The sequence below is a fragment of the Podarcis liolepis genome (genome assembly GCF_965112155.1).
Source record: "Podarcis liolepis genome assembly, chromosome: 6".
Classification (NCBI taxonomy): Eukaryota; Metazoa; Chordata; class Lepidosauria; order Squamata; family Lacertidae; genus Podarcis; species Podarcis liolepis.
In genome coordinates this window covers 47,136,458-47,153,738 of record NC_139559.1, presented here as the reverse complement: position 1 = coordinate 47,153,738, position 17,281 = coordinate 47,136,458, and the positions used below count along the sequence as shown (strand labels likewise).

General features: G+C 42.0%; 1 protein-coding gene across 9 annotated transcripts in view; it reads left to right on the top strand.

Moving 5' to 3' along the window:
* The window catches only part of BRPF3 (bromodomain and PHD finger containing 3), a 35,355-nt gene that overhangs the window by 10,124 nt on the left and 7,950 nt on the right, over positions 1-17,281 (top strand). For 4 of the 9 annotated variants that reach the window (XM_083509373.1, XM_083509374.1, XM_083509376.1 and 1 more), the window contains 8 exons: positions 1,118-2,485; positions 3,144-3,300; positions 4,560-4,691; positions 5,993-6,121; positions 6,521-6,833; positions 7,804-8,073; positions 12,092-12,595; positions 16,552-16,648. In XM_083509373.1, the coding sequence (XP_083365499.1) occupies positions 1,137-2,485; positions 3,144-3,300; positions 4,560-4,691; positions 5,993-6,121; positions 6,521-6,833; positions 7,804-8,073; positions 12,092-12,595; positions 16,552-16,648 (2,951 nt within the window). In that variant the 5' untranslated portion in view covers positions 1,118-1,136. The remainder of the gene's footprint in view (positions 1-1,117; positions 2,486-3,143; positions 3,301-4,559; positions 4,692-5,992; positions 6,122-6,520; positions 6,834-7,803; positions 8,074-12,091; positions 12,596-16,551; positions 16,649-17,281) is intronic. The other 5 variants (XM_083509380.1, XM_083509381.1, XM_083509379.1 and 2 more) reach the window with 2 other exon arrangements.

Genomic DNA, 17,281 nt, shown 5'->3' with positions numbered 1-17,281 from the left:
TTAATATCTCACAATCATGTGCCCCTTCCCTCCATGATGTGACTGCAAGGAAACTATGGAAGCTTTTGATTCCATTTTAGGTTAACATTATGCAGTGACCAATTTCCCTCACTAGAGCTACAGTGTTTCCTGGGGAGAGGGGCCGCTTGTTAAACCACTCTGGGAATTGTAGCTCTGTGAGGGGAATAGGGCTCTCCTAACACCTCTCAGCACCCTTAACATGCTTCACTTCCCAGGATTCTCAGCCATGCCTGTTTAAAGTGGTGTGATACAGCTTTAAATGTAAAGTGCCGATGGAGCAGAATGGCTTACAGCAAATTGGGTATCCACTAATTTAAAGTTTCACACACCCAAAAGTGCACTAAGAGATAAGGCTCCAGCCCAAATTTATCTTTTTAGTTTGCATTCATGTGCTGCTTTGCATTCTGTGTTTCAGAATCTTAGTTCATTAGAAGAGACAGGCTGATATTTAGCTCCTTTATTTTACTTCTTTGCTTGGGTTTGTGTTTCCTAATTAAATTCTTCTTTTGATCCACTTCTTCATTTTCAACCTCCTTGTTTGTTATTGTATTTTCTTTGCTTCCAGGTTCTCTTCTACAAGTCTTCTGTGTCTAGCCTTCCTAGCTGCTTGCTTATGATATCTTTGTCTTGTTGGTTCTGTGAATGACTCCTATAATGCTAAAACATTCTAAGACACTTTAGTAGAAAGAGGAAAAGAATCTAAGATTCATATTCAGGATAGCCTAATGTTTAGGGCTAACTATTTCTTAAAGAATTTGTACTTGGTTACAATTTGTTTTTTAACAGAGCAGTCAATTCACTTTAAATACTTTTCAGAATGAACATTACCTAGGTTACCTCAGGATAGGTGCCTTTTTGAGAAACTGAAGTGTGAGATCAGCCAAATCTGTCTACCACTCATTGTTAAAAGGCTTTATTTTCTTTCTTTTTTATTCCCACTAAAAAAGTAGTTGCCAAATAAACAGGTATGCTCTTGTTTCTCAGCCCTCTTAGTTAAAATTAACTTTAACCAATTAATCAGTTGAAGTTAGACCTTGTTGCCCTGAAATTTATGCTGCTCATGTTTATGCTATTTTTCTTTTGGACTATTCTGCAGGGTTTTTTGAGTTGCTGCTATGCGGAAACCTCGGAGGAGGTCCCGACAGACCCTAGAAGGGAGACGTTCTCCTTCACCGTACAGCTTGAAATGCTCACCCACGCGAGAGACTCTGACCTATGCCCAGGCCCAGCGGATAGTCGAAGTTGATATCGATGGGCGTCTCCATCGCATCAGCATTTATGATCCTCTGAAGATCATCACAGAGGATGAACTGACTGCCCAGGACATCACAGAATGCAACAGTAACAAAGAAAACAGTGAGCAGCCACTGTTTCCTTCAAAATCAAAGAAAACTCAGTGTAAAGGCAAAAAAAGGGAGACATGCACAAAACACGCTCCTGGGACATCATTCCACTTACCACAGCCCAGCTTTCGGATGATTGATTCCTTGAGCCAGCCAGATGCTCCAGCCCTGCCTTCAGCATACTATCAGTACATTGAGAAGCCACCTGAAGATGTTGATGCTGAAGTGGAGTATGATATGGATGAGGAAGATTTGGCGTGGCTTGACATGATCAATGAGAAAAGGAAGACTGATGGCTATGGGTCAGTTTCTGCTGAGACCTTTGAATTGCTAGTAGATCGGTTGGAGAAGGAGTCATACCTGGAGAGCCGCAACAATGGGGCCCAGCAGACTCTAATAGATGAAGATGCCGTTTGCTGTGTTTGCATGGATGATGAATGCCATAACAGCAACGTCATTTTGTTTTGTGACATTTGTAACTTGGCTGTGCACCAAGAATGCTATGGAGTGCCCTACATCCCTGAGGGGCAATGGCTTTGTCGCTGCTGCCTACAGTCCCCTTCCCGCCCAGTTGATTGTGTTTTGTGCCCAAACAAGGGTGGAGCCTTCAAGCAGACCAGTGATGGTCACTGGGCCCATGTTGTTTGTGCCATCTGGATCCCAGAAGTCTGTTTTGCAAACACTGTGTTTCTGGAGCCCATTGAGGGGATAGAAAATATCCCACCAGCTCGCTGGAAGCTCACTTGCTACATCTGCAAGCAGAAGGGCATGGGAGCAGCCATCCAGTGTCACAAGGTGAACTGCTACACAGCCTTCCATGTCACCTGTGCCCAGAGGGCTGGTCTCTTCATGAAGATTGAGCCCATGAGGGAGACCAGCCTCAATGGCACAACGTTTACTGTGCGCAAGACTGCTTATTGCGAGGCACATTCCCCTCCTGGCACAGTGAAGAAAGGGCGCACAACTACTGTTCACAAGGGAGAGGAGGATGTTTCAAGGAATGAAGCAGTAGATGGGGGCACTCCCAAGAGCAAGAACAAAGTGAAATTGAAGCAGAAGGTGAAGAAGGAAGCCTGTTCTTCTGCCCCTTTGCTGATGGTTGCACAGATCCCTTCATACCGGTGAGTAGTGAAACTGTTCTGGCTTTTGTTTCCATGTTGATCAGTGAACTAGCCCAGCGTTTTTCTCCTGTTTTCCAATTGGGTGGCATCTTTTATGCCCTGTGGCTACTTCAGCAAATGCTTTGTTTAATTACGTTAGGAAATGAAGTGCAGGCACAAATTGTTGAAGGTGGAAAACGAAGAAAATTTGCAATTTATGGTCCGAGTTTAGGCTTATCCCATTGACATCAATGGGATTGTGACAGTTTAACTTGGAGCGGGATTGTAACCTCTATCTACAGTTGTGTTTGTTGCCTAGTGTTTATATTAGTAATGCATTTAAGTGATTATATGAAAGTGATTGGAGTGATCAGTTGTGCTAAACCTCTGAATTAATTTGGTCCATTTGAGCTAAGCTGATGTCTGGGTGTTGCCCATTTTGCTGTTGCTATTGCTTAATTGGAGCTGTGGAGCTGTTTCTTACAGAGCAGCAATTTCACAGTTGAAAAGCCTCTGATGAACTTGAGTTACTTATATAATTCCTAACATGTAATGTGATGTTAGAAAATTAGGCACTGTTTTGCTAAAGTGAGGGTTTCCATGTGTTACACTGGTCTTCCGGAATCTGAAGTTGGGTTTAATATGTGATGAAATCGCTTGATGCTTTTGTTTTCCCTAGACTGAATAAAATCTGCAGTGGTCTCGCCTTCCAGAGAAAGAATCAGTTTATGCAGCGACTGCACAACTACTGGCTTTTAAAGCGTCAGTCAAGAAACGGTGTTCCTCTTATACGGCGTCTGCACTCTCATCTACAGTCCCAAAGAAATGCAGAACAGGTATGATTGTGGCATCATTGACATTTTACTGAACCCTGAAATACCATGAGAGAATAGTGTCACAAGAACTAATTAGGGAAGCTTCTGGGATACATGGATGGGAAATGTCCTTGGATGGAGTAGCTACTGCTAGCTAAAAAAAGCAGGAGGGTAGTTCACTTTGGGAATTTCTTATGAAGTATAGAAATGGAACTTCAAAATCTTCTTTAGTAGAGTTGTCCATGAATAATAACTATTGTGATTGTAATAGAGGTTTTGCAGCATGCAATTTTTGTATTATTCCACTAGCGTAACGCCAAGCCACCAATGATCTATGCCTTGCTCCTGAAAATTCTCTTAACAGTTCCTTCCTTTGAAACCACATCCCATTGTTTTTATCTTGTAGATGGTTATCAATGGATTTTATCCACATTGTTTTTCTTTCCTGTGTAAAACACTACATCTGTCTTTACCTTAGAAACAATCAGCACTGTGGAGACCACATTTCCTTAGTTGTCAGGGCCAAAGACTGTACCCACTGATTTACTGTTTGTGGTCTAGTCCTTTTGAGCTAGGCATACGCTTTACTATTTTCTTTACACAGAATCGGTGCTTGACATTTGCTGTGCCCCATAACTTTTTTTGAGTGACTTTGCTAGAGAGCTGCAGCAGTGTGCGAGGTTGGGGGGGGGGGGAGAGCAGCAGTGATGCCCTCCTGGTGGTGGTGCCACTGTGTTCACTGGGACAAAGATGGGGTGGGGGCAAGGTCGAGGGAGCACTCTCTTGACGTCATCATTGTTGTGTATGTGTGTCTGCACCAGAGAGATGCTTCTGCCATCAACCTGAAGCTCTCCACCCCACGAGTCCTGGTGAACACAGTCCTGGTGAGCACAGTGCTGCCACCACCAGGAGGGTGTCACTGCCATTCTGTGCTTCCTGTGCCACTGATGACACAGTGCAATCCTTTGTCAAAAGGCCAAAAGCAATGGAGCCTCGCTCTTGGTTATACCACAGGTATGAAGTAGCAACACATATTTGAGAAGTTAAAGAATGTCAGTGGGTATGGTTAAAACATTTCCAGAACATACTCAGAACATTGGTTGGACTTCTTTAGATAGTCAATCTATGCTTAGGACTCATAAGGTGCTTAGATTCTATGATCTAGTTAAAGATTGACTGTGAATAACTGTAAATATGAAGAGATTGGTGAATCAGGAGAGATATGAAGAGGGATCAGGTACCATTAAAAAAGAAAGAAAGAAAAATCTCCCATTTTACAGAAAGAGCATGATGAGAAGACTGGTGCAGTGAAGGAGGAATTGAAGTACTGGCAAAAACTGCGGCATGACTTGGAAAGGGCACGGCTGCTCATTGAATTAATTCGTAAGCGTGAAAAACTCAAACGTGAGCAGGTTGGTATGAGCATGACCTGATGATCTGTACAGCTGTTTACACTCCCAATGAGATGGACATTATTTAATGCCTTTGAATAGAGCTGCTAAGGTGGCCTGGATGTAGAGTGATTGCCATTTTAGTGTTAAAACAAAACAAAAAACAAAACACCAATGCAATCCTAAGCATGCTTATTCAGAATCAAGCCTCGTTGCATTCAGTGGGCCTTCCACCAAAATACGTGTGCACAGGATTACAGCCAAAAAAAGATTCTGAAATGAGTCAGATCCTATCTTTTATTGGACAAACTGTGTGTGTGTGTGTACGCATGTGCACGTACACACACACACACACACACACATCCACTGGCACTTTAAAATTAAATGGCAGCTTTTCCCTGCCCCCTTTCCCCCTAGTGCTGGAGTGAAGTTGAAAGGGAAATGCTATCTCTTAGTATTAAAGAGCTGGAAGACAACTTTCTCTGATTTCAGCGCTGTGGTGCTTAGCACTGCGATTGGAGCTCAAATATTTCTCTGACTGCCAGATTAAACTTTATCTCCATATCTGTATCCAAGATCACAGAGCTAAAGTGCTTAGTGTTGAGATCAGAGAAGAAAGATCCCACTGCCTGCTCTTTAGAGAAGATCTCTTTAGAAAAGGTCTCTAAAAAGCAGTCAGATGGATTTTATATTCTGATGAGTAGATATCACCTCCATCTCCACTTTAGAGATTACTGTGTAAAGAACAGAAAGGGATATTTATCTCCTGACCAGACTGGGGGCTCGTGGGCAATTTTCTATGGCTTGGTGGGCCATATCTGGCCTGTTGGCCTCAAGTTAGCCATCTCAACTGCAAATGCTACAATTAAACTGCATTCCTGTATAGATCAGGTCAGTTTTCTTCATTTCATAACCATTTTAAAAACACATGAATTAATACGGCTAGATCATTAAAAGAAAACATATATATCAAACTAGTAGTTTATCTGGCCCACGATATTGTTATTGAGATATTTGCCACTAGAAGTAATAGATTCAATAACAAACTTATTGTTGTTCATGGTGTTCAAAATCATCTGTCTAGTTTTGCCTAATGGTAGGGCCAGCCCTGCTTGTTGTATATTCTGTTATCCTTTTAGCCTGGTTTTATCAGAACTAGCATTTATAATTTCTGCAGTTTATAAGGTTTGCCTATAGGAAATGCGATTTTCTATCATTAGTATATCTGAGGTGTGTTGCTTTTAGTTGTCGTTCCTGCATTGCCCGCAGTTGAACTAGATGACCCTTGGGATCCGTTCCAACTCTGATTCTATGATTTTCAGGTAAAGGTTCAGCAAGCTGCTATGGAGTTGCAGCTCACACCTTTCAACGTGCTGCTGCGGACAACACTGGATCTTCTACAGGAAAAGGATCCAGCCCAGATCTTTGCAGAACCTGTAAAGCTGAGTGAGGCAAGTACTTTACCTAGAAGTGTAGTTAGATTTGACCTAAAGAACTGCTCATTTGAATGCCTGCAAAATGTAACTCTCAAAAAGCAAGACCAGTCTGGACTGTTCAAGGCATACTTGCTCTGTTCTTGTATAAATTAAGGACTTCCTCTAAGGTTCTTATACAGAGGATTCCCCAACCAGGCAGACTAGAGCACTTTTTCTGAGGGAGTTTGCTTTTGCTTCTCAGCAAGGTTATTTATTTGCTGGGGCTGAATGGGATAGGGACTTAACCGGATGAAATCATTGTGCATTTGTGCACTGCCCCAGTGCCAGTGAGAGGGCATTTAGAGTGCTTGTGATGGATATGCCCTGGTTGGCTAGTAAATGATTTTTGTAATTGTACAGGTTTTATATGTTTAGGTTCCAGATTACCTGGAATTCATTTCCAAGCCAATGGATTTTTCTACCATGAGGCGGAAGCTGGAGTCCCACCAGTACCGGACACTGGATGAGTTTGAGGAGGACTTTAACCTTATTCTTACCAACTGCATGAGGTATAATTCTAAAGACACCATTTTCCATCGAGCGGCTGTCCGGCTGAGAGACCTTGGAGGGGCAATATTGCGCCATGCACGGCGACAAGCTGAGACTATTGGCTATGATCCCCAAGTGGGGATTCACTTGCCTGAATCGCCAAAGACAGAAGATTTTTATCGTTTTTCTTGGGAGGATGGTGAGTTTCCATTAGGGATTTTTGTATTTAAAAATAAAAGACCATTAAGGAGAAAGAAGATTAAAAACCTCCATTTGTGCAAAGAAAGACAATAATTTAAGAAACTACTCTGGAGGCAGTATCACCTACAATATGTATATTTTTAATTTTGTTAATACAGACCTCCATTTCCCATTGATCCTATGGAGCAATCCCATTTTGCATCTTCCCCCACTCCCCATCTAATTGATGCTGTAAACAGCTGAGGAGCATTCTATTCAGTGTGTCTATCAGCCAGGGAGGTGCATGCTGTTTGCTGTTTTGCCACTCCTGTCTTCCCTTGCATTTGTTCTTTCATTGCCGTGCTGGGTTCAGTACTGACCTACCCTCCATACTGTGTCTTCTGCTTCCTGGCCAGATGATCATAGATGCCTACTTGGTGCTGTACCCTGCACTTTCTATATTTGTCTACCAGGAAGCAGGAAACAGTGGGCAGGAGATGTCTGCAGTAAATTTGCAGTAAAACCAATGTTGTTGGTGGGAATAGTCAGCATGGGGGACAACTGGAGGAGTGGGCCATACAGGACAACAGTGAGGGGTACATGTGTTCCACGGTCACAGGTTGCCTATGTGTGCTGTGGAGCATGTGATCTCTCTCTCTTTCTCATTGGCTCTGTGGTGTATTTCCTACATATTATTGGCATTTCATTTGAAGAATCCTTATGCCCTGTTTATTATATGAAGTTCAAAAACAGCTTTATTAATTGTCTGCCCTTCACTCAAAAGTTGTAGGATGAGTTACAACAATTAAAACACAATATTCAAAACAGTTCAAAACAACTTAAAATTACAGAAATAAGGTATGTTCTAAAAATAACCATCTCAGATGTCAAAAGTGAGAGTGAAGAGGTGCCACAAGCTGTATAATGAAGATGTTAGTCGACGTGAGACCTAAATGGTGGGTGAGTCACATTCTTGCTTCTCATTGCAGTTGATAACCTCCTCCTCCCTGAGAATCGGGCTCACCTTTCGTTGGAGGTACAGCTGAAGGAGCTACTGGAAAAGCTGGATATGGTGAGCACCATGAGGTCAAGTGGCGCCCGAACTCGCCGCATCCGACTCTTGAGACGCGAAATCAACTCTATCCGGCAAAAGCTGGCCCAGCAACAGAATAAAACCTTGCCAAATGGAGATCCAGCTCCATGGGAAGAAGGGCTGGAAAAGACGTTACAAGGAGAACGTGATGAAGATGGGGAGAAAGGTGAGGTTTTTTCACTAGGTCTCTGAAGGAAGCAGTTCTGGTTGTACTGTAAAGGGCTAGGTAAATGTGAAGACTCAAGGGGATCTGTGCACGTTAATTCTACGCAAGTCTGGTAGGCAGAAGTCACTATGTAATTACTGCCTTTGACAACAAACTCAAAAATCATCTTGAGAAATGGAGAGCATCAAGAACAGCCTTTGGTAAACCTTTGGTAAACAGCATTTGGTAAACCTGTACATTTTTGTAACAAGTGCTGAAAAGTTTTGGGGCCGAGAAAGAAGGAGTCAGTGGTAACAAGGGTTGCCAGTCTCAAAGCTTTATGGTGATAAGGCAGCCTTAGAGAAATGTGTTTGACAATATTATCCCAGTTTCTAGAGGTCTGCATCACAAAGACACCTACACTTGGAAGTGCTAATTTACCTCCTTGGCAATCTCACCAGGAAGAGGTTAAAAGACTGAGAAGACTGTCAGTCTCATGTCCTACATGTGTCTTCACCTGTAGATACATAGTTGCAACAATGGGCTGTGAATGTAATAGCAGGAAGGAGCTGTGACATAGATTGATCCAAAGGACAGTGGACAAACTTGGGCAAGGAACCTTGGGTTGTGATCCCACCCATGGTCATCTGTGAATCAAAGGTAGTAGAGACACTTACAGAATAGTGCACAAGTGGCTGCAGCCAACCATGATCCTAGTTTGCTTTTGAGTAAGTGGCTCTATTTCTTTCTATTTTTTCTTTAAAAGCATCATTTAGTTAGAAAGTTAGCTGTCTAACTTTCCCTTAAAAACAAAATGAGAAGCCAGTAAAGATGGAAGCTGTAGTATATACAAAAAAAAACCATAGAAGCAGTCTGGGTTGGCCTTTGCTGTAGGGTGGGTCAGTTCCCCTGGCAGGGAAAAGCGGTTCAACGCTGCCTTGCCCGGCCTTCTAAAAGGCTCAAAATAGTCAGCTGACAGCAGTTTAATGCCATTAATTGTTACTGATAAAAACAGTGTTAGCATGGTCCTGCCATCGTATTCTCAGAAAACGTGCCTACGTTAACAAGCACTTCTGTTCTCCCCTATACTGTTTCAAAGCTGCAACCATGCTGAATTGTTAAGGAAAACTCTTTTCTCAACTCCTGCATGTTTGCAGTGCTTTACATGCAGCCACAGAGCAGCAAGCCTCACTCAAATTCAGAAAGAATAGTGGATGCTGGTGCCACATGGCTGGAAAGTTCAAAAACAGGCAAAAACACGTGGAGTGTGAAGTGGGGCCCATGAGGGGTGTGGCCAAACAGAGTGGTCTGTAGGGGCATGAGGTTCCTCAGCCCTTCTGTACGGTTACACATCCATTCTAAAATCAACCAAATCCTTGCAAAAGTGCAACTTCAGTCATTACCTTTGTATACCACCCTTCATCTGAAGATCACAGGGCAGTTCACAACACTTTGTTAGAATTACTGGAGCAGCATAGTCCTCCACCTATGGGTGCCAGTAGTCCGTCCATTGTTGATTGGATTGATATGGTTTGGGTGCTACTCAGCCTGTGTAGGACGGAGGAAGGAGGAGCCAGCCTTGTTTGAGCATCCAGGAAATGGGGAAGGCTGTTAAGGTGGAACAAATAGTAATTTCCCCTCTCTTTGCTGCTTTTGAGAGTCTGTGAACTGTTGTGTATATATAGATACACACACATGTGTACACCCACCCACCCACAGGTCCTTTCATTGGACTTCATTTGTGACCTTTTGGTATATAGGTTGCTAAAAGTATATTAAAATCCTTACCCTCCACCATCTGTAAAAATTGAATTAAACACTAATTTTTCAAAATGTAGGTTGAGATTTTAAAACTTTTGTTACACACCTCACTGTTTGGTGCTTTTAGAGCTCTCTAAAAAGAGGCAATAGCTGTGAAATCCAAAATTTGTTGACTAACACAATTCAGTTTAATTACAATTTGAATTTACTTTTTACTTTTTTGCTGTTTTTTTTTAAGTTACAAATGAAAGTACAAGCTGCTGAGCAGTAAGGAATCTCTTTGGTTTTGCCAGTTTACGAGGACCAGGCAAATGATAATAATAAAAAGAAGAAGAAGCAATTAATATTTGTGAAACGAAGAACATTATTATGTCTCCTCCAGTTCTCCATTGTGAAATTTAATGTCTCATTTTCTGAGCTATTGCTATGAATTTCAGTTCCTGCGTCTTCTGCTTCTTCATATTTGTCATCACCATACTTATAATGAACTTCTAAAATCTGAAGGTTTGCCTGTATTGAAACAAACATCTCTACCCTTTCACAAGCAAATGGGGCACTGAAATTATCTTCCTTCTCTTGTGACAATAGCAGTGCCCCCTGAGGCAGAAATGCATCTTGCTGTTGCATTTGAGAGTTGAAGTCTCAGTTTACAACTCAGGACTTGATTGTCCTCAATGTACAGGAATTGTAATCGTCTGATACTGCACATAGTCTTAACATAAAAGTCTTCCCATTCCATAATTATTAGAAATCATTTGCAGAGAGTAAATATATGAGCACTTTATCTTAAACATTGTATTTGTCATTCAAACATAATCTATTTTCTTGAACAAAACAAAAAGCTTTTTTGGGGGAGGAATGATTGGGAGGGATTCACCCTTGAAAAAGTTTCTGGCTTTTCCTAGGCTATCACATCTTTTGTCATGGTTGCAGCAGATGGGAATCTGTTTTGACTTTTGCTGAATGGATCTCAGAAATCTTAATTTCTCTTCTGGATTGCTTTCAGGAATATTTAAAGGGACGTTTTGAAAAGTTGTTTTCCTTTTCCTTGAGACACCCCCTCTCCTGACGACATACAAATAGGGTACACCAATGGTCTACTGTCTCTTGGTGGGGGATTAAAGTATTCTCAACTAGTGGCCAAAAAACTTAAAAGAATATCAGTATTCCCAATTGAGATTTAGGGAAGAGCTTCAGTATGAACAAATTACCTCATGTTTATTGTTTTGGTTAAATCTACAATAATCTTTAGTTTATAAGCGTACCAGTCTCTGATTTTGAACCACACTAAATAGGACAAAAGGCTTCTTAATATACTTTGAATTCAGAGATGCTCTGTGCTCTATTTATGAGGTTCTTACGAAATTCCTGGATGGTGACATTCCTTCTTAAGGAGTTGTAGTCATCTTAGCAGCCATGCTTTCCCACAGTGCTTGCAATCCATGCAGTTTAGCTAGTCGAGGGAATAACTTGTTTTTCCCTGCTGACAACCAGAACGTTGCACAGATAGCAAATAGTGCTTGAACAGGAACAGAACCTTAAAAGGGGGAAGAATGAGTGCTAATCTGTGACCTCATTGCATCATGAATTGGAATGAAATGCTTAGACACAGAATTTAAGAGGAAGGAAGGCTCACTGGAGAGAAAGCTGAGCTTGGATTTGGTAGTTTAATGATCTCTGGGTGTTTTTGGTGATCTTAGTACACGGGACAGTGACGTAGTTTAAAAGGAAAAGATTACACATTTGACTGTTTTCCATTATTTGCAATATGATTGAGGTCCTTAAGAGACTTTTTTGCATTTGAAACTCCTCCTTTGATGTTTTCTAGTTCTCCCATTTCTCTTTACCCTCTTAGGTTAAACATGGCTATGTAGAGTTTAAAATACCTGAAGAATGAGGGTCTGAAAAAAAGAGTTAAGAAGGTTGGGGAGTTAAGCGTCATGCAGCCTGAACTTCAGCATGTAAACTTATAAGCAAATTCCATTAAATTCAGTGGGATTTGCATGCTTGTAACGATGCATAGAACTGTCACCATAAATAACATTGTTGGTTAAATGACAAGCATGTTGACTGGCTCTCAAGAGGGTGAATATTTTTTCTTCTGCAGAGTGCCATAGTTATTATTTTTTTCACCTCTGAGTGTCTTTCTTTAGGCTATTCAACAAAAGTTAGTTATTACCTGCCACTTACTTTCAAGCATAGAAAGGGGCAGAAAGGTGTGATCCGTACTTTGGGAAATACTTTCTAAAATGTTCAAGCAGATTCTCTTTCTCTTTAGCAGATGACACCAAGCCCCCACTTCCCCCCACCCTGGAGCCCACAGGACCTGCACCCCCCCTATCGGAGCTGGACTCTCTGCAGGACCCTCCAACTCTCAAACCCATTAGCGAAAGCAAGTCCTTGAACAGACTACATAAGCGGCTGAAGTCCGAGGGCGAGCTCTTTGATAAGAAGACACTGCAGAGGGAGAGCCACGCCTTCCAGCGCTTGCTCAGCGACAACGGCCTGAACGGATTGGCCCTTCAGGCCACGGGCACCTCTGCCAGCCCCCCGTTTAGCGGAGTGGGCAGGCGGACATCTGTCCTTTTTAAAAAAGCCAAGAACGGGGTGAAACTGCAAAGAGGTCTGGACTGCCCCCTTGAGAATGGAGAGGACCACAGCCAGAGTGGGCAGCTTTCCCCCTCCAGCGTAGAGGGTGAGCGGCCATCCCGGAAACGGCCACAGAGTGGGAGCTGCAGCGAGAGCGATGGCGAGAAATCCCCCAGGCAGGCAGGAGTGACAGGTGACTCCCCTGAGCTTTCATTCCTCTGATGTCTTGGAAAGCCAGAGATCCCCAGAGTAGAGGTGTCTTGTAGCTGCGCTGCTTGCCTGCTGGCAAGAAGTCTCCACGCCTTCGCAGCATTTCTCTGAGTCCCTTTGGGAATTGAGTTCTGCCAAATGTCTGTTGCATGAATCCCAAAACTAGCATCCAGTTTTATTGTACTAGAGGATGAGAGGAAGCTATGGGCTCTGGAGCAGAAAAGAATTTTATATTGCAGAGGAAGGCATATTAACCAGCCTATAAATCTGTGACTAATTTGGGAGTTTTCTTCCCTGATGCCTTTACCATGCTAGGCTGCTTTTGGGAGAAGTGTAATACCTGATGGTTTGAGTTGCAGGGGAAGAGTAGGTCTCTCTCTTTTCCTTTGCACCTTTTTCAACCTTCAGCTGAATCCGATACACATCTCTCTCCATTTTTAATGTATGCATGTGTGAACTATTTATAGTGTAGTGAACCTTAACACTATTGAGAATTTTTCAGTGAAATCAAGTGATGTGAAAAGCTTTCACCATATTCTTCTCCACTGTTTCTTGTTCCTGGATCTTGTGCAGTCATGTGCCAGAATTGGACAAATGGATATGCAGAGGGATAGTAATGGTTCTGTGGTGACTTATAGGTCTGTAGTATCTGGAAGGAAGCAGACAGTGTTAGGGAGACTTTTTATAAAGGCAAGCACCAGGGTCATAGTATTGATCTGAATGTGTCTCTGAGCTCAGGCTGTTTTGCACATGCTTACACATCATTGGAATAATATGCACATGATTACTCACAAGTGAATGTGTGATTTGATGCTATTGAAAAACATACTGTTTTGTTTATTTATTTATCAAAATTATGTCCCATCTTTCCATCAAATGTTGCTCAAGGCAGCTAACAGAAATAATAAAAATACCATAGCATGTAATTAAAGGCATAAGTTTTAAAATATGTAAAGACAAAGCAAATGTGCTCACATCTGCTTTCTTCTTTCAGAGTAAGCAACTAGCACATATCTTTTCTTAGTCATTAAAAACAGGCCCAGTTCTGAAGCTCTTTAGAGCAATCGGATGGGATTTTTGAGCCATTCTCAAAAAGTTGAATGAGTATCTATTTCTAAAGCAGTATTTGTGCATGTGCTCATAGTAATCCTGTGATTTATCTTTGAAAGGGGCACAGAGAATCAAGGAAGCGTTTGGTAAAATAGTGCCGTGCAATCTTATACTGAGCAATTGTAGTAGTACCTGTCAGAGGTATGCAACACCTTTTTAGCTAGCAGTTACTGATGTTAAAGTAGTAGGTGGAATCATCCACTTAGCTACAACCCAAACTTAGGAATGCATGCTAGCTTACACTTCTCTATTTTATGGTTTGTGTGCCTCACACTGTTTCATTTATTTAACTTTATATAACAAAGACTGATAGTGGGTTACAATTTTAAAAATAAAAGCATGAAGTCCAAATGCAAATCCTAATAAAAACATCTCCACAGGCCTTAACACTTTTGGAAGAGTCTCATGCTGAGCCTTAGCACATCCATAGGGGGAGACAAGTTCATAAGTTTGGAGCCACCACTGATAAACCTTATTGTATGCAGTTTGCTCACAGAGGAAATGAGGGTGCTCCTTAGTTTATTACAGAGCTGGTGATGGGGTAGAAGAAATAAGACTGTCTCTTTGATTTCTCAGGTGCCTTTATAGGTCAAGTGTAGCACCTTGAAGTCTCTGAATTGTATAGGGACCCAGTGCATGCTATGGAATACAGGTGTAACGTGCTCCCAGGGACCAAATTGTACAGCAGTATTAAGGCTTAGGTTACACTGATAGTAGTTGGTTCTTTGTTGGCTAAAATGCCTTTAAGATGGGCTGTGAAGGTGAGTTGTCCCCACTAGCTCCCCTCTCTACTTTATTCTGTGCTATGCAGCAGCTTTGTGTGGTATCGCTTAACTTGTGTGTTACCAGTTATGAGAGTGATAACCTATTCTGTTGGGATACTGCTGTGTCCTAGTTAGCTTGTGATGCTAGTACAGCTTGATAAGGTGCAACAGTCATTGCTCCCCATCTTAAACACTTGTTTGACAGCTCAGTGACTTGTGAACTGAGCTACAGGATGGGTAAAAGAGATGTAGGTGAAATTAGAGGAAATTCATTACCAAATGTTTCTAATAGTTGTTGTTTTTTCAATTTGATTTTCCACTGATAGTGTACATTAGTCAGCAGGGGACCCATGGATGGAATATTATACACCTTTCTCACCTGCTTCCAAATCTCATATATCATATTCTCTAAGTCTGGGGCTACAGTGAATTTTACCTGTGCCTGGGTTAAACTTCATTGGTGGAGTAAAGGATTTTTTCCATAACCAATATGTGGAAACTCAAGTCAAATAATTAAGAGATATCTACACATGCAGCCCTTGTTTCATCACTTATTATTTCTCTTTGTCTCTCCTTGTCCTGTGATATTATAATACTTTTATGTATGTACTTTCTCCTCCCAGAGTTGAGGCCTGCTCTTTGGTTTCTTTATTTCTAAATCCAGTGTCACTTGAATATGGAAAGGCTGTTAAGCAGATTGCACTCTTGCCATGAGTGAGGGCATTTAAAAAAAATCAAATAAGGAAGGAGAACAGACCTCTGTGGGTGACCAAACCTGGGATTATGCAAGAGCAGAAACAAACACATTCACACATCCCCAAAGGAAAGTAATGAGGTCTCTAGGGGATTGCTGTGTAGTGGATATGAGCCCAGTCTGTGTTTAAAACAAACAGTTAAAAAGAAAAAAAGGAATTAGTTGTGAAGTCTTGAGCTGATGACTGAGATGAGGGGCATTCCCAATGCTAGCATACCTGACCATAAGGGACAATGCATGAAAAGTAGTACTTCTTTCACAAGGTACTAATGCCAAACGCCCCCCCCCCCCCACAAAGCACTAATCAGGAACATCTCATTATATGAAAAACTTGGCATGCCCAAAGCTCAAGTTTCCTTCCTATCAATAATCATAACCAGGTTGCAGATGACATGCAGAATCAAATCCAGGCTAACTATACATTTAAGTGCAGACCTCTGGAATTGAAAATGGTTTTTAGAGTGCAGGGGGAGAAGCTTGGCAGATATACAGATGGAAAATGTGTCTTGTGAACATTTGTTCAGGCTGAATTTTGACTTTGTAGACAAGGCAGTGCTTACCATAATTCGCCAGTTATCAGTGGGGTTAAGGAGGTAGCAGTTTCTGGACTAAAGGGAGGTGGATGAGGAACATTTCCTTGCTAATGGGTAAGAGTTGGTAAGGACTGTTCTACGAACATAAGAACATGGTGGGGGAGAACTCGCTTTGAACAAGTTCTTTGAACATAGTTGTTGCAAGATGCCTCTTGACTCCAACTGTGCACAGACATTGGGAATGAGAATTTAATGCATTCTTTAAACTCTTAAATGCATTTTTTCCCAACAAAATTTTGACATGATTCAAATAGTCTTGTTAGCTGCGTTGTAGAATTGTGGTGTATGTAGTCTGGTTTCTTTCATAAGTGTCTAAAGTGGGGACGGGGAGCAAGTTGGCCAAGTTGGATATTTTTTTATCTGCGTGTTAAATCACACAGGTAAAAAAGTGGGTTCAGCACTTTTCTAGCAGCAACTGTTCAACTGATAGTTGGTGTTTAGGAAGCACTGTGCAAGGGGCTTTGCAGGCACTCTCAATCAGCTGGTTGGGGGTACCTGCAAAGCTTTGCCCAAGCGTCACCTTTACCTGCCCTACACCTTATGCCAGATGTAGGGCAGATAGAAGTGACTTGGCTGAAATTGCCTCACAGACCAAATGGGGAGGCGTAGTGGGCCTAATTAGGTCTGTGGGCTGGACATTCCATATCTGTGGTCTAAGGAACTTTTAAAATAGCATTGTATATACAGTTAGACTCATTCTCACATGCATTCTTCTCAGCACCAGTGACAAATGGCTTCAGGAAGCATATGGAAAGCGGGTCTGACTCAGAGTGCAGTTCTGGCCTCGGAAGTGGTCTCTCATCTGACATCTGCAGGTAAGTCTTCTTCCAGGTGCTTTCACCCAGAAAAAACATTATTCTCTTGGTAATTTTCCAGTCTTTTCTTTCCATTTATACTTTTAGGTGCCTCTTACATCCATATCAGAGGCCAGCGGTTTTTAAATAAAAAAAATCAGCATTCCAGAGGAATTATGGATCTAATCTTGATTTAGCTGCATGTGTGCTGTTTAGCACGTGGCAGCTGAGGGGTGATAAGTTCCAACCCTTGTATTCTAGGCAGTATAATTCTAAGCAGTATATAGTAAATTGGTGACACTGATGCCTGCATTATTTTTTCATTCTTTAGCATAAGTGTTTTCTATTATTTTGTGTTTTGTTACCAGTCTATTGCTGAGATAAGCTACCTTTTGATCCCAAGATGGCTATAGGGTCAAGAGTAGACCCCAGTCCCTTAATAATAATTAAGTAGTCCCTAATACTTAGCACAGGGACGCGGGTGGCACTTTGGGTTAAACCACAGAGCCTAGGACTTGCCGATCAGAAGGTCGGCGGTTCGAATCCCTGCGATGGGGTGAGCTCCCGTTGCTCGGTCCCTACTCCTGCCAACCTAGCAGTTTGAAAGCACGTCAAAGTGCAAGTAGATAAATAGGTACCACTCTGGCGGGAAGG